Genomic DNA, 23,270 nt, shown 5'->3' on the forward strand with positions numbered 1-23,270 from the left:
AAAGAAAAGAAAGAAAGAAAGAAAGAAAGAAAGAAAGAAAGAAAGAAAGAAAGAAAGAAAAGAAAAGAAAGAAAGAAAGAAAGAAAGAAAGAAAGAAAGAAAAGAAAGAAGTTGGACCACTATTTTACACTATATACAAAATATCAACTCAAAATGAATTAAAGACCTACACATAAGATCTGAAACCATAAAACTAGAAGACGTAGGAAAAAAACTCCTTCACATTGGTATTGGCAGCAGTTTTTTGGATTTGACACCAAAAACACAATAAAAACAAATATGAATAAGTGGGATTATATCAAGCTAAAAAGTTTCTGCACAGCAAAGGAAACCATAAACAAAATAAAAGGCATGGTATGAAATGGGAGAAAATATTTGCAAACTATATATCTAGTAAGAGGTTAATATCCAAAATAAATAATGAACTTATACAACTCAAGGGCAAAACAAAACAAAACCCCATATAACCCAATGAAAAAATGAGCAGAGGACTGGAAAAGACATTTTTCCAAAGAAGATACACAGATGGCCAACACGTACGTGAAAAGATGCTCCTCACTAATCATCAGGATAGGCAAATCAAAACCACAGCGAGATATTACCTCACACCTGTCAGGTTTCTGTTATCCAGAAATAACAGAGACTGGCAAGGATTTGCAGAAAATGGAACCCTTGTGCACTGTTGGTGGGAATGTGAAGTGTTACAGCCTCTATGGAAAACAGAGGGGAGGTTCTTCAAAAAATTAAAAATAGACCTTCATATTATTCAGAAATCCTACTTCTGGGTATATTTAGAAAGGAAATGAAATCACTATCTAGGAGAGATTTCTACATTCCCGTGTTCACAATAGTAAAGTCATGCAAACAAGCTAAGTGTCCATTTAGATGAATGAATAAAGAAGATGTGATACACACATACACACACACACACACACACACACACACACACAGAAGAATATTGTTAAGCTATAAAATAAGAAGGATATCCTGCCATTTGTGACAACATGGATGATTCTGAAGGACATTATGCTAGTGAAATGAGACAGATAAAGACAAATACTGCATGGTATCACTTATGTGTGGAATCTAAAAACAAAAATGGGATTTTTGAAACTTTTAGAAACTCATATAAACAGTAGAATGATGGTTGCCAGGGGCTGGGATGTGGAGGAAATAGAGGCTCATAAAAGGGTTCAAATTTTCAATTTTAAGATGAATTGTTCTAAGGGCATAATGTATAGGATGGTGACTATTGAAAATTCTTTAATGTGTCATTGAAATTTGCTAAAAGATTAGATATTATGTGTTCTCTCTCTCTCTCTCTCTCTCTCTCTCTCTCTCTCTCTCACACACACACACACACACACACGCACACACGGTAAATATATAAAGTAATGGAAGTATTAATCAACTTGGTTGTGTGTTGTAGACTCTGGGTCTGGAGTTCTCTCTTGTCCAGCAAGAGAGCAGGATGCAGGAAATGAAAACGCAAGAGAGGCTAATGTCCAGGAGGAGACAAGAGCCCTGAATAAGGGTCCTTGCTACATTTTAATTAAGATCAGAAGGCTTACAAGCATGATGGATGTGCACAAAGAGACAATGAAACTGTGAATTAACTTATGGGCGTGGGGGAGAGGGGGTTTTGAAGATATGCAGTGTTAGGAGTTTGGGTCAATATAAAACAAAATCCTGGTGCTGGGCGGATGGTTGTTTACAGCAGACATGAAGCCCCACCTGTGTTTACCTAAACTGGCCTTAGGGGACAAGAAAGACAGAGCATGCCACCTCAGGGTCAACAAGGCATCTTTCTTTTGCTACTTAGCTCCACTCTAGGCAACTTTGCCCGCTGTGGTCTATAGCCCCATTTACCTGTTTACCTAATTCGGTCCTTCCTTCCCTTGAAAGCAGCTTTCTGGTATTGTCCCAAACCTTTGTCCTATACTGGGGCCTTTGCCCTGTTTACCTAATCTTATTTACCTAATCTTTGATGTTTTCATCCAGAGGTTTCCTGTTCCTATATCTTTGTTCTATACTGGGGGCCTTTGCCCCATTTGTCCTATACTGGGGGTCTTTACCCCATTTACCTAATCTTGTTTACCCAAACTTGGGTGTGTTCATCCTATGGCTCTCTAATTCTTTATGCCTTATTAACCCATCGGTGCAAGCTCAGGGAATTCCTAAGCTTATTTCCCATAGTTGTGGGAACCCTTCCACAATGTGTGTGTGTGTGTGTGTGTGTGTGTGTGTGTGTGTGTGTGTATCACCATGTTTCATACTTTAAATAGATTACAATTTTATTTGTCAATTATACCTCAGTGAAGCTGGCTGGGGGTGGGGGACAGAGAGAGGGAGGATAAAGCAAAACAGAGAGAGGAAAATTAGACTACACTTAAGGCAAAAGGGGCAAGATATGCTCATTAGCATTATCCACTTGTAAGATAAGAGAAGCATTAGGGTAGCATGCAAATGAATAAAGAGTGTCACTGGTACCCAGAAGTGCAGGAAACTAAACAAAAGCAGGGTCCACTATAGGAGGGTCTGGCCATGGCAGGTCTGCTGGACCCAAAGGGGAGTCCATGAGTGGTTTGAGAGCAAGGACTGTGGTGGTTCTGTTGACCATTCACACTGTTTCCCAGAGCCTAGACAACACACACTACTTTAAAGCTAATTACAATTTATTATTTCTCTCCATCCACCCATACACTCCTCCTGCCACATCAGCCCATCCAACACTGTCTTGTGTTCAGGACTGCGTCACAGAGGCTCACAGTGCCACTGGTTCCAGTCACAGGGCATGATGATATGGCTCAGACGGTGACTGATTTTCTGTATGATTTTGTTGGTTATGAGTGTATGGTAATATGCAGGGTAGTCAAGTTTGTCCATAGTGCGGATGTGAGCATCCATGACATAGGTGGAGAGACCCTGGGCCCGGTACTCAGGCACAGTACCCCCCATCCGTATCTCTCCTGTCTGATCCATCAGGCTCCAAGATACAGGGGTCCCCTCAGGCCCCAGAAGGCAGAAGGTGGGGAAGGTCCGGATACAGCGCTCAATGAATCTCTGGCTCCTCTCATTCCCACCAAAACGCCAGAATTTATCCACCAAGGCAGTGTGGGTAACATCCAGGGAGGAGAGTTTAAACATCTCTTGGTTACTATTGAGAACAAGGGAAAAGAACACAGATAAAGGTATAGATTCTGCAACCAGATTGCCTGAAATAATAATCTTTTTTATAAAATGAGACATTAACATAAGTGGGGGATTAATAGCAACTCTGTCAAATAATATAAGAGCTATTGCATGATAAGTACCTAGGAACTGTGCCACGCAAAAAATAAGAATTACACAAATATTAAGCATTAATTAATGCTGTGTCACTAAGCATTAGTCACTGTTGTGATTCTCCACTTAAGATGAGAGAATTGATAACATCCCTGTTCTACACATAAGAATAGGTAAGCAGAAAATAAACAAGTGCCCCCAAAGCATATGCTAGCAAGCTGCAAAGCCAGAGCTTAGAATCTTGGGATCTTGGAATGTTGGTGTCACAGAATCCTTAGCCACTGTGGGAAAGCTGAAGTCCAGAGAGAGGCAATGCTGTGAAGTGAAGGCAAGCCGCATGTTACAGAACACTGAAGCCTGAAGGCTGCTGCAGTGGGGTGAAAGGGCTTTGGGAGGTGTCCTGGAAAGATCCCACAAGGCGGAATGAGATCTACCAGTGAGCTCCAGTTATGCCCTTAACCATCCATAGTACCTGAACAAGCTATTTCATTAACTGAACCTATCTTCTGTCAGGAAAATGGGGGTCATGTCTTCTACCTTGTTTATCTCATGGGATAGACAAGAGAATCAAATGAGATTGTAGATTTAGAGATGTCTTTCAGGTGTTAGGTGCAATACAGTATGAATACAGCTTTTCCAGACACATTAACACACACAGGGCCACAGGATTGGACATCTGCAGATCAAATCCCTATATCAGTTTTAATTCTATTCAGGCATCAGTGGAGGAAAATATATAATATGTTTAAGTTCTCCATATTGGAAAACTTTTGCTCTGAGAAGTAAATTCATTGAATGCATATTTACGAAGCAGTGTTTTCTGTTCTGTTCTGGCTACTGAAAACTTATTGGTGAGCAACATAAATAGTGTCCCTCCATAAATAGTGGAGTTTGAAATGTTGCAGGGGAGGATCAAATAGCAAACAGGTCAATAAAACACAAAGAAGCTGATTTTGGATAATGGTAAGTGCACCGAGGAAAATAAAACTTGGGTTTTGTGATGAAGAATTACAGGAAAGGGTAGTTTTAGGTTGTTCTGCAGAGAACTCTCTAAGGAAATGACTTTTGAGAGAGTGAATGGCAAGAAAGAAGCAGATATGTAAAGATGAGAGGAAAGGACATTTTAAGCAAATGCAATGGTCCAAAGGCATGGGTGAGTGTATGAGAACAAGTCTCAGAAAGAAGGCCAGAGCTACTGGTGGGAGTGAGCAAGAGAAACAAGGTGAAATCCAAGAGGTGGTGGATTACAGGTCTTACAGGACCCTGAAGGTCCATAATGGGTATGTGAACCGAAAAACACTGATGGCTTTTAAGTGGATGAATTGACATAGTCCTTGTCACATACCAAAAGGATCACCCTGGAAATGGATTGTAGGGAGGCAAGAGTGAACATAGGGAGAGAAGTTGGGAGGCCACTTCCATACAGAAATATGAGAGTAATGCAGAGCATCTTTTTTCAAACTCACATGGCCTTGGGTCTGCCAGATTTAGGAGGTAAGTTCTTTGCCTCCAGCAGGGAAGGAATCAGTTTACTTGCTGTCTCAGACAGCATATACATAATGGCTTGATCTTGCTTGACCTTGACCAATTTAGCAGCTGCAATATTTTGTATCACCTCATTCAGGCTGGACTGTGAACCTAGAAAGGGGTAAGGTAAAGTGAGAAGTAATTCCCCCTGTAGACACTGAAGAAGCTTCCTGGTGGAAGTATGCAGAGTTTAAAGTCGGACAGTGTTGCTTCTGGTGTTGCCATTAACCATGTGACCATAGCCAAGTCACTCCTTGAGCAACTTCCTCTTATGTAAGACAGATAGTAGTAGAGATCCTGACTTTATCATTGTGAAATCAATGGAACAATGGTATTTAAAAGCAGTAGCCAACCTTGAGTGTACACATACTTCATGCCAAGGTATTGGTCTAATACCACATTTAATTCTTCCATTGACCCTATGTTTTGGGTATTTCTGTTATACTATCCTCACTTTCTACATGTAAGGAAACTGAGTAACAGATAAGTTACATCACTTGCTCAAATTACAAAGCAAGTAACAGGCAGAGCAAGAATGCCATTCTAGAGAATCTGACTCTGTAAGGCACACTCATAACCATGGTAGTTATCCTTGTGATCTGAAGGTCTTCTGTGGCACAAGGAACTGTCATTCTTCTTCTAGTAATGGATGGCCAGATGGGGAGTTCTACTCTCACACCTAATCATGGTAAGGGATCCTGAATATGTCAGCAAAATATACTATGAATGCTCAGCTAACAACAAATTCCATTGCTCACAGTTCCTTGTATCAACTCCATAGTTTGCAGTGTTTGAATTCTACTCCACTAAAGAGGTGGTAGCAGCTGATGCAAGGAATAAACATCAAGCTGAGTGTCTGGGGTTTGGAAGAGAAAGTAAAGGCTATAAGGGAATGTGCTCAGGATGAAAAGTGACCCTGCAGATGTAAACATGAACAGTCACAGAAGCCAGCATACCTCCTAGATCCCTTACTTACTTTGGATCTGCAAATGTTGCTTCCAATTGATGACATCTGATGCACCAAGGAATTCTTGGCAGTTTGTGGGATTCTTATAATAGATTTGGTAGGTGTTGGTGTAGTGATCAAAATCATCTGTCATTTCCTGTTTGGTTAGGTAATGTGGAATAAATCAAATTGATCTATACCCAGTGATTGGAACACTTGGCTTTAGTTCATTATACTGTGCTATTTTATAAACTTATGAGGGTGCCTGAGTGGCTCAGTCGGTTAAGCATCCGACTTTGGCTCAGGTCATGATCTCATGGGTTCGTGAGTTCAAGCCCCAACTCAGAGCCTGGAGCCTGCTTCGGACTCTGTGTCTCCTTTTCTCTCTGCCCTTCCCCAACCTGTGCTCTGTCTCTCAAAAATAAATAAGTGTAAAAAAAAATTATAAACTTATAAATAGTGATGTTTTTCTTGATATAGTCATTATTCCTGAATCATTTATATCATGTAAACAAGTCAAGGATTTAATCAATTACTCAACCTATGATTAAGAAAAATATGCTGAACTAGATATTTATATGTTGCTTTACAATTTCAAATCAATCAAATGTGCACTGTTTAGAAAGCATTCTTCTATAATTCTGTAATCCTCAGAAGAAAGAAAGTATTATTGTCAAAGCCAAGGTTCTGTTGCAAGAGTAAATCTTACTCTATTTAAAGGAGTCTCAAAAAAATAAATAAATAAAAGAATCTCAGAAAAATTGGATTATAAATGTAACAATGTTGAAATTGACACAAGTAACCTTGTATTACAATTTTCACTTATATATGATATAGCTACACAAAATAAAGACACATGGTGTCTTTATTTTTTCATTAAAATGTTTTAAATTCAAAGTATAATTAATATACAACATTACATTAGTTTCAGGTATGCAATATATTGATTCAACAATTCTATACATTTCCCAGTGCTCATCATGATAAGTGTACTCTTAATCCCCTTCACCTCTTTCACCTATCCTCTCCCCCACCTCCCTCTGGATACCATTTGCTGTCCTCTGTATTTAAGAGTCTGCTTTTTGTTTGTCCCTTTTTTCTTTGTTTGTTCATTTGTTTTGTTTCTTAAATAACACATATGAGTGAAATCATATGGTATTTGTCTTTCTCTGACTCATTTCATTTATCATTATACCCTCTAAGCCCATCCGTGTTGTTGTAAATGACAAGATTTCATTCTTTTTGATGGCTGAATAGTATTCCATTACATATATATACCACATCTTTATCCATTCATCTATTGATGGACACTTGAGTTGCTTCCATATCTTGGTTATTGTAAATAATCCCACAATAAACATAGGGATGCATATATCTTTTCAAATTTATGTTTTCATTTTCTTTGGGTAAATACCCAATAGTAGAATTATTGGATCATATGCTAATTTTATTTTTAATTTTTTGAAGAACTTCCATACTGTTTTCCATAGAGACTGCACTAATATACATTCCCACCAACAGTGTATGAAGGTTCCTTTTGCTCCACATCCTCTCCAACACTTGCTTCTTGTGCTTTTTATTTTAACCATTCTGACAAGTATAAAGTGACATCTCATTTTGGTTCTAATTTGCATTTCCCTGATGATTAGTAATATTGAGCATCTTTCCATGTGTCGATTGGCCATCTATATGTCTTCTTTGAATAAATGTCTATTCAGATCCTCTGCTAATTTTTTAATTGAGTTATTTGTTTTTTTAGTGTTGAGTTGTAGAAGTTCTTCATATATTTTGGATGTTAACCTCTTATTGGACACATGATGTCTTTAAAATGTAAACCACATGCACTATTATTTAAAAAAAATAATTTACATTCCTCAAAAAAATGAAATTTGAACACAAAATTTGTTCAAAGAGATCCTCTGAAATTTAACAAATGAAAGATTAGGTTATTTGAAGATGAAGGAAGGGATCAGAAAACAACCACCCAACAAGGGGGTAGAATAAGGTAGAAGGTGTTGCACAGAAATGCACTAATAATTTCATTTATTATTTCAATAATTAATGTAAATGTCTTCATTTTTGTATTCTGTTTAGTTCAGTATTTTTAAACAGCACTATACATTTAAATTTTATTTGAAAAAATTTATGTTAAAATGACATTATATGGTTGCATATTTTGCATGCATAAATTTTTACTTTATATTTTCCAATATGCTTATAACAGATTTGTATTTGAAATGTATTAACCACTTAGTGTGAGTGATAAGTTGGCACTGAAAATGTATTCCCAAATACAGGCATTGCAATTTGTTGTTTACATTTCCTTAAAACTCTTCATATTTACCTTTACATATTTTTAGGTGCCATTTTTCTGCTTAGAATGCCCCTCTAGTCTTGTCAGCCTGTCACACACCTATTGATCTTCAAAATCCAGTTTTGGTGAAATGTCTACTAGGAAGTTGCTCTGATCCTCTCCTTGTACACCCTGACTTTGGTGATTTAATCATCTCTTGGATAGTGCTGCTGTATCTTGTATGTTGTATGTTTTTGTACAATTTTAACCCCATGTTGTAATTTATTTGCTTATCTGTCTTTTCCTCCAAGCCGTGAGTTTCTTGAAAACAAGGACTTTTTCACCATTATGCAGTTCATTTCTATATCCCCTGTGTCTACCACATTGCCAGGTGCATGGTAGGCAAGTAGCAAATATGAACACAAAAGCATATTCATTCCACATCTGGCACCTTACCTGCTCCTGAGGGCGGATAACCACTGTTGTAAAATCAGGCCATTTGTCTACCACGGCCTTTAACTTGAACGGGTTTCCCTGGTTCATGTGGAAGACAGTTGTATAAACCTGTAGCAACCCAAAAAACTCAGAGGGTCAGCTTATTAACAAGGGCTGGTGAAGTGCCTTGTTTGATCAGGACAAGGATTATTTCTGCAAAATCAGGGTGATAATTTATAAGGCATATGGTTGAAACCACCTTCAGATTCCACTTCATTACTCCAAATAGAAATAGGGTTGGGAGTCAAACCATGAGAATATTATATGAATATAGTTAAATATCCAGGTAAATAAATTGATTAATTAAAAATAAGGGGTGTCTGGTTGGCTCAAGTCAGTTGAACATCTGACTCTTGATTTGGGCTTAATCATGATCCCAGGGTTGTGAGATCAATACCAGCAGCAGGCTCCATGCTCAGCTTAATTTTCTCTCTCTCTCTCTCTCTCTCTCTCTCTCTCTCTCTCTCTCCCTCTCTCTGCCCCTCTCCCTGACTCACACTCTCCTAAAATTAAAAAAAAATCATCCACTATCACATTGTAGAACTTAGTGTTATAGCTTTCCATTTTATTTCATTTATTTACAAATACACATAAAATTTTTCATGTTAATTTTTGAGAGCAAGAGAGAGTGCAAACAGGAGAGGAGTAGAGAGAGACAGAGACACAGAATTTGAAGCAGGCTCTAGACTCCGAGCTGTCAGCACAGAGCCTGCTGTGGGGCTCAAACCCACAGACGGCAAGATCATGACCTGAGCCAAAGTTGGATGCTCAACTGACTGAGCCACCCAGGAGTCCCATACACATACAATTTTTAAGCAATGAAATTACCTAATATATATTAGTTTAACATGTACCCCCCCACACACACACTATACTATGGGTATATTTCCATATCAATAAACACAAATCTACATAATCATTTTTAATGACTGCATAGTATCCATCATATGAAAGAACTCCAATTCAATTTTCCTATCTCCTATTTCTGTTCATTTCAGCTTTTTTGAATTTTTTAGTTTAACAGTTTATTCTTCAAGGAATTTTTTGTATAAATCTTTGCAAATATGTCTATTATTAGAAATATTAGAAGGGCGATTTCTGGGTCAAAGGTCAATTGCTGTTTAAGGACTTTTTTGTTCTTACACATATCTCCAAATTGCTTTCCAGAAAGGTTGAGTTCTGACCTATTTAATAAGTAAAGACAGAACAGTGCTAAGAACCTGAGTTTTGCTGACCAAAGTCTGTGAATATCACGTATTCAGCAATCTGTTTTTTAATCTTTTCCACAAGCATTTATTCGAACACCAGTGCTATCAAGAAGGACATTGAAGAGTCTGAGAAAGAGAAATCCTCCAAACTGGAAGGGTCCCTGTGGTTGTGAGGGAAGGAAATACAGCAATGCATACCAGTGTGGACCTTGGGAGCTAAGTGCAGTTGGAAACATGATGCTTCAGCAGATTGTATGGAAAGATGCTAAAGACCAAGGACCAATGAAATGATAAGTTCCATGACAAAGGACCACACCTCACCCTGTACTTCCCTACTCCTGGCATATTTAATACCATATTAAACTTAATATGAGAGGACATACATGGTATTATTTCAATTCTTTCAAAGGTCTTAAAAATATGATCTATCTTTGTACATGTTCCATGTGCACTTGAAAAGAATGTGTATTCTTCTATTGTTGAGGGATGTACTCTGTAAATATCAATTAAATTGGTTCATAGTACTTTCCAGATCTTGTATATAGGTTATAGACTTTCTGCCTATTCTATAAATTACTCATAGAATCTTTAATGTCAAAATCTTTTTTTTGTTTTGTTTTTTGTTTTTTTTTTTAATTTTTTTTAACGTTTATTCATTTTTGAAACAGAGAGAGACAGAGCATGAATGGGGGAAGGTCAGAGAGAGGGAGACACAGAATCTGAAACAGGCTCCAGGCTCTGAGCTGTCAACACAGAACCCGATGCGGGGCTCGAACTCACAGACCGCGAGATCATGACCCGAACCAAAGTCGGACGCCCAACCGACTGAGCCACCCAGACGCCCCTAATGTCAAAATCTTTAATTACACCTATGGGTCTACCTATTTATTCTTTCAGTTCTATCAGTTTTTGTCCCGTGTTCTTTGAACCTCTGTTGTTAGGTATATACATTTCAGCATTTTTCATGTCTTCTTGGTGAATTGATACCTTTATCATAGTGCAATGGCACCTTTATCCCCAGTAATATTCTAGTCCCTTTGCAACATGTTATTGCCCCCCCTAAAAAAAAGACCCTACCTCTTTATGTACAGGATCACTGATCTATTTCTAAAACGAAATTTCTGTCTCATCCCAAATTAAACATAATCATTTGGGGTTTGACAAAATAGAATTTGGCCTCTTAATTTCAAAGGAGAATCATACTGGTTAACTTTTTCAGGCACTTGATTATTTAGAAAGAATAAATCAAACATTAATGTGTTCAGCCAATTGTGCAATTCTGGGAAATCTTCCAATGTTATATAATGGCACATGGAATGGGACAAAGGGATGTTTTTGGTTTATCACACAGCAAAGATCATAGTGGATTTAAATCACAGGATTGCCACTCACTAGTGGCGTGACCTTGGTCAAGTCCTACAGCTGAGCTTGCATTTCCTCTTTGGTTACATGGATATGAAAGACTTGCCTTGCAGTGAAGTGATGAAAACTAAATGAGATGCAAGATGAGTGAGTGCCTGGCACAGAGTAGGTGCTCAAAGAATACTGATTCTCCCTCCTACCTCTTTCATAGGTCATTGCTAGTCCTTTTTTTTTTCTCCCCATGTGTTTTACTCTCACCTTTAAGGACTCAGGGAGGCTCTTCCTCAAGGATTTCTTTAGCATCTGCAGCACTTGGGGGCCTTGTAAGTGGTACATCTTGGCCTTACCCTAAAGAGAGGATGAGGAAATATCAAGGAATGAGAAGTGATAACAGACATACAAAGACACAAAACAGACACAAAAGGCTGTTCTAGCTAATGGCCAGGCCTTCATTCCTGCTGTTTTATTAGTGTCCCATTCACTGAATTCTTCATTGACTCCTAGGAAGAATAAGACTGACAGAAAGCACAGATCCTTCTTTCTGAAATTATTTTTCAATATTTTCTAAACTTTAAAAAATCTTTATGATATAGTTTTTTAGTTTTTTTACATTTATTTTTGGTAGACAGAGACAGTGCAAGTGGGGGAAGGGCAGAGACAGAAGGAGGCACAGAATCTGAAGCAGGCTCCAGGCTCCGATTTGTCAGCACAGAGCCCGACGCAGGGCTCGAACTCACAAACCACGAGATCATGACCTGAGCCAAAGTCAGACGTTTAACCGACTGAGCCACCCAGGCATCCCTCTTTATGATATCTTTATTTTAATTTTCATATCACCCAGAATACCAATAGTTAAGGATGCACTAAGATTACCATATATATTATCTAAACATGCATGAGCATCTTTGAGATTAAGTTTCCATCCATGACACACCTGAGGTTGCCATTTAGAAGCTGTATGATGTTAGGCAAGTTACTTGTCCGTGTCTTCATTTTCTCATCTATAAAACGGCAGTGACCATAGTGCCTGTCCCATAAAGTGGTTGTGACAATTATATAAATCAGTACAGGTAAGCTACTTAGACCAGTGTGTTTGAACAAATGTTTTTATTTCTCTTGAGTAAACATGTGGAAGTGCACTTGCATGGTCATATAGTAAGCGTGTGTTTAACTTTATCAAATGCTTCCGACATCTTTCCAAAGTGGCTGAACTATTTTATATTCCCTTAACAGTGTATGAGTTCCAATTTCTCTTCATTCCCTCCAGCACTTCTCCAGATGATTTTCTTATGCAGCCACATTTAGAAATCATTGCTATAATAGGTAACAGTTTTATAGGGTAAGTTCTCAACAATATCCTTCAGGGGTCAGAGAGAGGAAGATGATGGCAGAGTAGGAGGACTCTAGGCTTCTTTCATCCTACAAACACAACTAAATAAGTATTCAATCATCCTAAATACCCCAGAAATCTACCCGAAGACTAGCAGAACAAACTCCACAACTAGGGGAGAGAAGAGGCCACATCAAGGAAGGTAGGAAGTGCAGAGACATGGTTTGGGGGAAAAATGAATAGTGGGTACAGCAGAAGAGAGGGAGCCTTGGTCATGGACAAAGGCAAGAGAGGGAGGAACACACAGGGGAATGTACAAGGAGAACATTTCCCCAAAGCCATTGGCTTGCAAAATGAGAGGGGCTGATTTTTGTGAATTCTTGCAACCAGCAGCACTTAAAACTTGGAGTTTTAAAGATCAGCAGGCTTGGCAGACACCATTTCTGCCCCCCATGCATAAACACAGACCTACCTCCAGAAAGCAGCTCAGCACAGACAGTAGCTGCCTAACCTGCCTAACACCAAGCTCCTCCCTCCTATGCTCTCTCGGGTCTGCCTTTCTCAGTCAAGCTTGCCTCATCCCAGGGTGACAGTTCTCTCCCACAAAAGACCAGCACAAACCCCCTCCCACACCATGTCTCCCAACCAGAGAGTCCTGCAGGGTCTCAGTTTTGGTAGAGTTGGTGTGGGGTCTCATTTCACAAGTGGACTAGAGCACACCTAGTTAAAACTTACCACATTTCAGCAAGAGATCAAACACTGCTCACTGCAGGCAAGGAGAGCACCTGCAGATGACTGGTCATAAGAATAAAGCAGCCACAACACGACAGCAGAGCACACTCAGCACACACCAGAGTCATACCCTGAACTGCCAGGCCCTGGGCACTACATGATCTCTTCTTCATAAGGCCATTACTTTCAGAATCAGGAGAAATTGCTGGTTTTTCTAACACACAGAAGAACTCATAGAGACTTAGACAAAATGCCAAGATGGAGGAATTTATTCCAAATGAAAGAATAAGATATGGCTACAGCCAGGGATCTCAGTGAAGCAGATATAAGTAATATGGTGATGGAGAATTTAAGGCAACAATTGTAAAGATACTCACTGGGCTTGAGAAAGCAATAGAAGACATCAGGGAGACTCTTCCCTCAGAGGTAAAAGAGTAAAAAGAATCAATTAGAGGTGAAGGATGCAATAAATGAGATTGGAAGCAGGCTTAATGCAATGAACAGCAGGCTGGAAGAAGCAGAGGAATGAATTTGTGATATAGAAGACAAAATAATAAAAAATAATGAAACTGAACAACAGAGAGAAAGAAGAATTATGGAACATGAGAGTAGACTTAGGGAATTCAACAACTCCATCAAATGTAATAACATTGGTATTATAGGAGTCAAAGAAGAAGGAGAAGAGGAGGAGGAAGAGGAGGATGAAGAAGAGAGACTAAACAACATGCTACTAAACAAAGAATGGGATTGGGAAATCAAAGAAGAAATTTAAAAATACATGGAAATAATATAAATGAAACACGATGGTCCAACACCATTGGGATGCAGCAAAAGCAATCCTAAGAGGAAAGTATATACAGGCTTACCGCAGGAAGCAACAAAAATGTTAAATAAACAACCTGACATTACAACTAGGGAGCTAGAAAAAAAACAAACGAAGCCTAATTCAGAAGAAGGAGGGAAATAATATAGATTAGAGCATAAATAAATGATATAGAAACTAAAAAAAAATAGAACATATAAATGAAATGGAGCAGGTTCTTTTTAAACATCAATAAAATTGATAGACCTCTAGCCAGACTTATCAAAAAGAGAAGAGAAAGGATCCAAATGATATAAAACCACAAATGGGAGAGAAGAAATAACAACCAAAAGCACAGAAATACAAAAAAATCATAAGAGAATATTATGAAAAATGATATGCCAACAAATTTGACAACCTGGAAGAAATTGATAAATTTCTACAAGCATATAAATTACCAAAACTGAAACAGAAGGAAACAGAAAACTTGAACAAACTAATAAGAAATTGAATCAGTAAACAATCCAATCTGTAAACTCCCAACACAAAAAGTCCAGGGCCAGCTGGCTTCACAGGTAAATTCTACCAAATATTTATTTATTTATTTATCTATTTATTTATTTATTTATTTATTTAGCATGAGTGGTGCAGAGGGAGAGGGAGAGAGAGAATCCCAAGCAGGCTCCATACCCAGTGGGGAGCCCCATGGAGGGCTTGATCTCAGAATCATGACATCAAGACATGAACCAAAATCAAGAGTAAGATGCTTAACCAACTGAGCCACCCAGGTGACCCTACCAAATATTTATTTAAAAATATTTGTTAATGTTTATTTATTTTGGAAGAAAGACAGAATGTGAGTGAGGGAGGGGCAGAGAGAGAGGGAGACAGAATCTGAAGCAGGCTCCAGGCTTTGAGCTGTCAGCACAGAGCCTGATGTGGGGCTCAAACTCACGAACCATGGGCTCATTACCTGAGCTGAAGTCGGATACTCAACTGACTGAGCCACCCAGGCGCCCCTTAAAGAAGAGTTAATATCTATTTTTCTCAAACTATTCCAAAAAAAAAGAAAAGGAAGAGAGACTTCCAAATTCATTCTATGAGGCCGGCATTACTATGATACCAAAACCAGATAAAGACTGCAGTAAATAAGAGAACTACAGGCCAATATCTCAGATAAACATGGAAGCAGAAATTCTCAATAAAATACTAGCACACCAAATCCACAACACATTTTTAAAAAATCATTCACCATGATCAAGTGGGATTTATTCCTGGGATGCAGGGGTGGCTCAACATTCACAAATCAATCAACATGATACAGCACATTAATAAAAGAAAGGATAAGAACCATATCATCCTCTCCATGGATGCAGAAAGAACATTTGACAAAGTACAGCATCCATTCATGATAAAAACTCTCAATAAAGTAGGTTTAGAGGGAGCATTACCTCAACATAATAAAGGCCATACATGGAAAACCCACAGCTAATGTCATCATCAGTGGGGAAAATCTGAGAGCATTACTCTACAGTCAGGAACAAGACAGGGATGTCCACTCTCACCATTGTTATTTAACATAGTACTGGAAGTCCTAGCTACAGAAATCAAATGACAAAAAGAAATTAAAGGCATCCAAATCAGCAAGAAAGAAGTAAAACTTTGTTCATCTTTGCAGATGACATGATACTCTATGTAGAAAATCCAAAAGATTCCACCAAAAAAACTGCTGGAACTAATACATGAAGTTAGTAAAGTTGCAGGATACAAAATCAATGTATGGAAGTCTGTTGCACTTCTGTACACCAATAATTAAGCAGTAGAAAGAGAAATTAAGGAATCAATCCCATTTACAATTGCACCAAAAACAATAAGATATCTAGGAATAAACATAACCAAAGAGGTGAAAGACCTGTACTCTGAAAACAATAAAACACTAATGAAAGAAATTGAAGATGACACAAAGAAATGGAAAAACATTCCAGACTCATGGATAGGAAGAACAAATACTGTTAAAATGTTTATAGTACCCAAGGTAATCTACATACTTAATGCAATCTCTACCAAAATACCACCAGCATTTTTCACAGATCTAGAACAAACAATTCTAAAATTTGTACAGAACTACAAAAGACCCTGAATAGCCAACGTAAAGCTGGAGGCATCACAATTCTGGACTTCAGGTTACATTACAAAGCTGTAGTGATGATGACAGTGTGGTCCTGAAATAAAAATAGACACATAGATCAATAACCAGAATAGAAAACACAGAAACAAATCCACAACTGTATAGTCAGTTCATCTTCAACAAAGCAGGAAAGAATATCCAATGGGAAAAAGACAGTCTCTTCAACAAATGTGTGTTGGGAAAACTAGACAGCAACATGCAGAAGAATGAAACTGGACCGCTTTCTTACACTACACACAAAAATAAATTCAAAGTGGATGAAAGACTTAAAAAAGACCTGTTGAACCCATAAAAATCCTAGAGGAGAATACAGGCAGTAACATCTTTGATATCAGCCATAGCAATTTCTTTCTAGATAGGTCTCCTTAGCCAAGGGAAACAAAAGCAAAAATAAACTATTGGGATTTCACCAACATAAAAACTTTTGCACGGTGAAGGAAACAATCAACAAAACTAAAAGACAGTTTATGGAATAGAGAAAGATATTTCATATTTATTTTTGAAAGAGAAAGAGAAAGACAGAGCATGAGTGGGGGAGGGGCAGATACAGGGAGACAGAATCAGAAGCAGTCTCCAGGCTCTGAGCTGTTGGAGCTCGACACAAGACTCGAACCCACATGCTGTGAGGTTGTGACCTGAGCTGAAGTTGGACACTTAACTAACTGAGCCACCCAAGCACCCTGGGAGAAGATATTTGCAAATTACATATCTGATAAAGGGTTAATATTCAAAAAATATAAAGAACTTATAAAACTCAAAATCCAGACAATGAAAAATCCTATTAAAAAAATGGGCAGAAGATATGAATAGACATTCTTCCAAAGAAGACATACAGATGGCCAACAGATACATGAAAAGATGCTCAACTATCACTAATTATCAGGGAAATGAAAATCAAAACTATAATGAGATTTCACCTCACAACTGTCAGAATGACTAAACTAAACAACACAAGAAACAACAGGTTCTGGTGAGGCTGTGGACAAAGGGGAACCCTCTTGCACTCTTGGTAGGAATGCAAACTGGTGCAGCCACTCTGGAAAGCAGTATGGAGGTTACTCAAAAAGTTAAAAATAGAACTACCCTATAATCCATTAATTGCACTACTAGATATTTACCAAAGAAAACAAAAATAATAATTCAAAGTGATATATGTATCCCGATGTTTATAACAACATTGTCTACAATAGCCAAATTATGGAAACAGCCCAAATGTCCATTGACTGTTGAATGGATAAAGAAAAAGTGGTGTGTGTGTATGTGTATATATATATATATATATATATATATATATATATATATATATGTAATGGAACATTAATCAGCCATGAAAAGAATGAAATCTTGTCATTTGCAACAATGTAGATGGAACTAGAGAGTATTATGCTAAGTGAAATAAGTCAATCAAAGAAACACAAATGCCATATGATTTCACTCGTGAAATTTAAGAAACAAAACAAATGAGCAAAGGGGGAAAAAGAGGGAGTGAAAGAAAAATCAAGAAACAGACTCTTAACTGTAGAGAACAAACTGATGGTTACCAGGAGGGAGGTGTGGGGGTGGGGGATGATGGGTGAAATAGGTGTTGGGGATTAAGGAATGCATTATTGTTATGAGCACTGGCTGTCGTATGGAACTGTTGAATCCCTATATTGTACAACTGAAACTAATATTACAGTGTATGTTAACTAACTGGAATTAAAATATTGTTTTTAATGTTTATCTTTATTTTTGAGACAAAGAGATACAGAGCATGAGCGGGGAGAGGCAGAGAGAGAGGGAGACACAGAATCAGAAGCAGGCTCCAGGCTGTGAGCTGTCAGCACAGAGCCCAAGGTAGGGCTCGAACTCGTCAACTGCAAGATCATGACTTGAGCCAAAGTCGGACGCTCAACAGACTGAGCCACCCAGACACCCCTTAACTAACTGGAGTTTAAATAAAAACTTGAACACACACACATAATACCCTTCAAGTGTGTAAAGCAAGAAGATGTGTAGAGGTAATTCTCAAGGCAGGCCAAAAGACTGAGATCAAAATGTATTTCAATAAATACAAATCTCTGAGGGACTTACAAAATGGAGTTTTACCCAAGTCCTTGTTATACTGGAAAACAGCAACAGCTGAAGAAATCCTTCCACCTACTTTGTGTTCCTGGAATGGCTAACTGCAAGGAATCTTCCTTCCTCCCATCTGTTTTAATAACATGGATTGATGCCCCACTTGTTTACCTATGACAAAGCCAGACACTGACCCTCCAAATTCCCAGTATTTGCTCTGTAAAGGATTAGTTGAATTCTGAATCCCCACTGATAAATCAAAACAAGCCAAATGTTGGTTAAACTTCTCTTCTTCCTGTAGGCTGAGTCAATATGTAACCCCTTCTTAACAGCCCCTACAAAGAATAGGCTGAACTCAGTGTAAAACATTCTCTGAGCTATATTGGTCCTGCTCTTCTACATCCCTCTTCCCCAGATTGGATTTTCTCCTGCCCTGTTTACTCTTCATAAATGGTTAGGTTGACTGTTTATCCCTACTAATCCTTCAGAACAGTTGACTAAACTTCAGTTAAGCTTCTTCCCTTAACATAGGAATCTGGACTTTGACCCACCCTCAGCCTGAGCCATCATCTGCTTGCAGAAAAACACTCCATGAACTTTGCTTACTCCTCTCTATAAAAGAATATCCCTTCTCTGCTTGACCTTTCATCCGTTTGTAGATATTGTGGCCTGAGGATTCTCCCTGTTCAAATTGATCTATTATTCATCCATTCATTTATTCAAGACTTATTCGTTAAATCTTGATCAAAAGCTCACTCTAGTGGCTTTGTAAGGCAGTCCCCTGACCTAGGCTGAACTGCCTTTCCTGGAATTCCCTGCCTTGCATATTGCCCTCTAGAGTGGGCCACATGAGAGTTCCTAGGGGAGATTCGTAGGGCAGAATTGAAGCATTGGGCATTTAGTTGCTAACTTCATGACATGAGGCTGCAGCTGGGCTGGCAAATGTTTCACTGTCCCCTGGGTTTACCTTCAGTTTCTCTGTCATCTGGGCCAGGGTGTTTAGCTTCCTAATGAAGGAATCTGTCCTTCAGGACATTCAATCTACCAAGGCCAGAGTCAGCAAGAACTAATAAGATTCCTGTCCCTCTGAGCTTCAGCTTTAACATGGTGAGAAATAACGTTTTGGTTTTTTCATATGTGCTCCTTTTCCCCAGATTCTTGTCAGCTATTTGGATTTTTGCCAGTGAAACAGTCCTTTCACTTAACTTAAAGAATTCCTTTTGTGATTTGAAGGGAGAGTCTTGACCAGAACCACTAAGGCAGTGGTTGTATCTTTGTTTTTTCTTTTTTTTTCCCTCAGCTTTACTGAAATATAATTGACACTAACATTGTGTACATTTAATGTGTGCAATGTGATTATTTGATACACAGATAACTTGTGAAATGATTACCACAATAATGTTGGTTAACACCTCCATTATATCACCTAATTACCTCTCTTTTTGTTGTAAGGACATTTAAGATCCACTTTATTAACAACTTTCAAGTATATAATACAATATTAGTTATAGTCCCCATACTGCACATTAGATCCCCAGAACTTATTTATCTTTTTCTAATTTTGTTTTTGTTTATTTATTTGTTTTGAGAGAAAGAGTGAGAGAGTTCATGTGAGCAGGGGAGGGACTTCATGTGACAGAGAGGGAGAGAGAGAATCCTAAGCAGGCCCCACACTGTCAGTGCAGAGCCTGACTCAGGGCTTTATCTCACAAACCATGAGATCATGACCTGAGCAGAAACCAAGAGTCACTCAACCGACTGAGCCACCCAGGTGCCCCTATCTTACAACTGGAAGTCCGTACCATTTGACCAACATCTTCCCATTACCTCCAACCCCCAGTCCTGGCAACCACTATTCTATTCTGTTTCTTTCATTTTGGCTTTTTTTAGATTCTACACATTAGTGAGATCGTACAGTGTCTTTCTCTATCTGACTTATCTCACTTAGCATAATGCCCTCAAAGTCCATCCATGTTGTCACAAATGGCAAGATTTCCTTCTTTCTCATAATTGGATAATATTCCATTGTCTGTGTATACCACATTTTCTGTATCCATTCATCTATCTCTGGACACTTAGGCTGTTTCCACATTTTGGTTATTGTCTATAATGCTGCAGTAAACATGTGGGTACAGATATCTCTTTGATATTGTGATTTCATCACCTTCAGATATATACCCAGAAGTGGGTTTGCTGGATCATATACGGTAGTTCTATTTTTTATTTTTTGAGGAACCTGCATACTGTTTTCCATAGTGTTTTTACAACATCTGAGACATAGTAAGGACTCAGTAAATGTCTGTTGAATGATTGAGTGTATGAAGTATTTATATCAACATAACCATCTAATTAGTCTCTCCACTTACCAGGGGCAAAGACTCATTTATTCATTCAGCAGGTACCTATAGATGGCCTACTATGTTCTGGGCATGCAAGCTTGTACCAGATGCTTCTTTGAAAAAAGCCTCAGGCCAGAATAGATGCAGCCATGCCGTATCTTGGAAGCTATCAAGGCAGTAGAAATATAACATTTCTGAAGATTAATCTGACGCTAGATAGAAGCAGCTCACAAGGGGCACCTGGGAGGCTCAGTCAGTTAAGTGGATGGCTCTTGATTTCGGCTCAGGTCATAATCTCATAGTTCGTGGGCTTGAACCCTGCATCGGGTCTGTGCTGAGGGCATGGAGCCTGCTTGGGATTCTCTCTCTCCCTCTCTCTCTGCCCCTTCCAGCTCATGTTCTCTCTCTCTTTCAAAATAAATAAACATTAAAAAAAATTTTTTTTTAAAGAAGCAGCTCACAGAAAGATCACATGTCACTACAAAGCCAAGTTGAATTTGATGCCAGATTACTGAGGATATAATATTAATGCCCAATACTTTTGTGATAACCTTCAGCGCACACACACACACACACACACACACACACACACACACACTAAAAACACATATGATGTGCAACAAATGCATTTGACTGAAACTGAGGAGATTCAAGGGCACTGGCACATTTTAGTGGTTGCCAGCACTGATAATGGACAAAGTCCTATAAAGGACACTTTGAAACCTTTGATGAAACCATTCCAACATTTGAAATTTATCCAAAGAAAACAACTCAAATGAAGAAAAATTCCCTGTCAAAAATTTTCTAAAGCCATACCAACTTGTGGAGAAGTACCAGACACAATCTCAGACAATTTACATAAATAATTGTCTATTATTACTTTACTACTCTAAGACCCATTAACATGGAAGTTATGATATATATGCTGCTATATGAAGACTTAAGACAAACACAAAAAAGGCAGAAAATGACAATATATAAATTCTAATCAGATATGTAAAGTCTTTTTATGTGTGTGTTTATATAAGTCACATATATAATATGAAAATATAGATGGAAACACCAAATAATATCATAGGAGTGTTACAGCTGAGACTTTTCTTAAATTACATTTTTTATGGTTTTAAATTTACAGTTAATCTCATATGTATTACAGTCCCCTTACTACAATCTACCTTGTCCCTTTGCACCTCTAAGCAGGGCACTTAATTTCCTTAGTCATCATTTATCCAAGGCAAAAAATTTGACTACCTTACAATGTTACTAGGGGGTTAAATAGGATAATGTTTACATAGTACATCTATAAATTGTGTTGTATGTCATCCAAACCAGCAGATTCCTTCTAAAGGATGTTAGATTTTCTGTCATCCCTCTACCAAGAGCAAGCTCCCACATCTCTTCACATTTATTTACCAATTCAAAACAAGAACCTGGTTTTACCCTGTCAAGAATTTCTCTCAGAAGTAGGATATTGCCCTATGCACAGTAGGTGCCTGATACACGTTTCTGAAATGAAAGAGCTTCTTTTTTGTCTGGCATAATTCTCAACACAAACAAGTTGAGAAATTCTTATTTACATCCAACAGTAGCATTTTGATTCGTTCTACTTCTGTGGGGAAGCAAAAGGAGATGAGGGGTCCCAGAGCAATGATTCTCCTCTTTCTTACCTGCAAGCTGTCAATCTTAGTCTCTGGAGAGATCCCAAAGAAAAGACAGGAGTCTGTAGGCTATTCTAGAAATGAAATATACTATCTGTACAAACTTCTGGCAACAGGGTATGAAATGCAGTCCTTCTCTCATGTTCAGAGAGGCGGCTCCCTAATGTTGATAGGTTGGCAGTATGCCTCCTGAGGCTCTTTCTCCAGAAAGCTCAACTGCTTTCTGGTGGTAAAGTTCCTGTCACTCAGTGACCTCCTGTCACTGCTTTGGGTCACTCAGGGCCTGTCACTCAGCTGAAACCAGCTGGCTAAACACAGGGAAGTAGGTGGACCTCTGTAAGAAATAACTCTTTCCTTCCCTCCCCTTTCACAAGCACCAACAAGATGAGACTGCTATTGTTCAGAGTTGATGTATAGAATCAGAGCTCTTAACTGTAAATAAAGAAATTCCTTATTTGGAAAGACTAAAGGATTTAGGATGCTCCCCTTTTAGAATAAGCTCAGTGAAAGTCAAGCAAGATAAACAGAAAGAAAAATACGCCCAGACACATGATGATTAAACTACTAAAAACCCCGTATAAAGAGACAACCTTAAAAGCAACCAGAGAGGGGCGCCTGGGTGGTGCAGTCGGTTAAGCGTCCGACTTCAGCCAGGTCACGATCTCGCGCTCCGTGAGTTCGAGCCCCGCGTCGGGCTCTGGGCTGATGGCTCAGAGCTTGGAGCCTGTTTCTGATTCTGTGTCTCCCTCTCTCTCTCTCTCTGCCCCTCCCCCGTTCATGCTCTGTCTCTCTCTGTCCCAAAAATAAATAAACGTTGAAAAAAAATTAAAAAAAAAAAAAGCAACCAGAGGAAAAAAAAAGATGTATTACACATAGGGCAGTAAAATTACAAATAACAGCTGATTTTTGGAAGATGCATAATATGAAAGAAAAATAACTCTCAACCTAAAATTCCATATCAAACAAAACATCCTTTCAAAATGAAGTCAAAATATAAACATTTTCAGATAAATGAGGCAGAGCTGCCAAACAAAAGAGAAAGTCTGT

The 23,270-nt window shown here is 38.5% G+C and overlaps 1 protein-coding gene and 1 long non-coding RNA gene across 4 annotated transcripts in view; one reads left to right on the forward strand and one right to left on the reverse strand.

Annotated features, from left to right (window-relative positions):
• Window positions 1–10,136, forward strand: part of LOC109492149 — a 46,904-nt gene extending 36,768 nt beyond the window's left edge. For both annotated transcript variants that reach the window (XR_006586632.1, XR_006586633.1), the window contains exon 3: window positions 9,837–10,136. This is a non-coding gene — a long non-coding RNA (uncharacterized LOC109492149). The remainder of the gene's footprint in view (window positions 1–9,836) is intronic.
• Window positions 2,658–22,466, reverse strand: LOC101098257 (glycine N-phenylacetyltransferase). Of its 2 annotated transcripts, none has more exons than XM_003993405.5 (6): window positions 22,233–22,466; window positions 11,375–11,464; window positions 8,508–8,615; window positions 5,789–5,915; window positions 4,752–4,923; window positions 2,658–3,157 (listed from the first exon to the last, which is right to left on the reverse strand). In XM_003993405.5, exons 2-6 carry the CDS (start codon window positions 11,450–11,452, stop codon window positions 2,755–2,757), a joined length of 888 nt encoding a protein of 295 aa, XP_003993454.1. In that variant the 5' UTR covers window positions 11,453–11,464; window positions 22,233–22,466; the 3' UTR covers window positions 2,658–2,754. The 2 variants fall into 2 exon arrangements, with proteins under 2 accessions (XP_003993454.1, XP_044895272.1); XM_045039337.1 differs by lacking the exon at window positions 22,233–22,466 and adding an exon at window positions 18,242–18,388.
• Between the last annotated feature and the right edge of the window lie 804 nt (window positions 22,467–23,270).

The sequence above is a fragment of the Felis catus genome, chromosome D1 (genome assembly GCF_018350175.1).
Source record: "Felis catus isolate Fca126 chromosome D1, F.catus_Fca126_mat1.0, whole genome shotgun sequence".
Lineage (NCBI taxonomy): Eukaryota > Metazoa > Chordata > Mammalia > Carnivora > Felidae > Felis > Felis catus.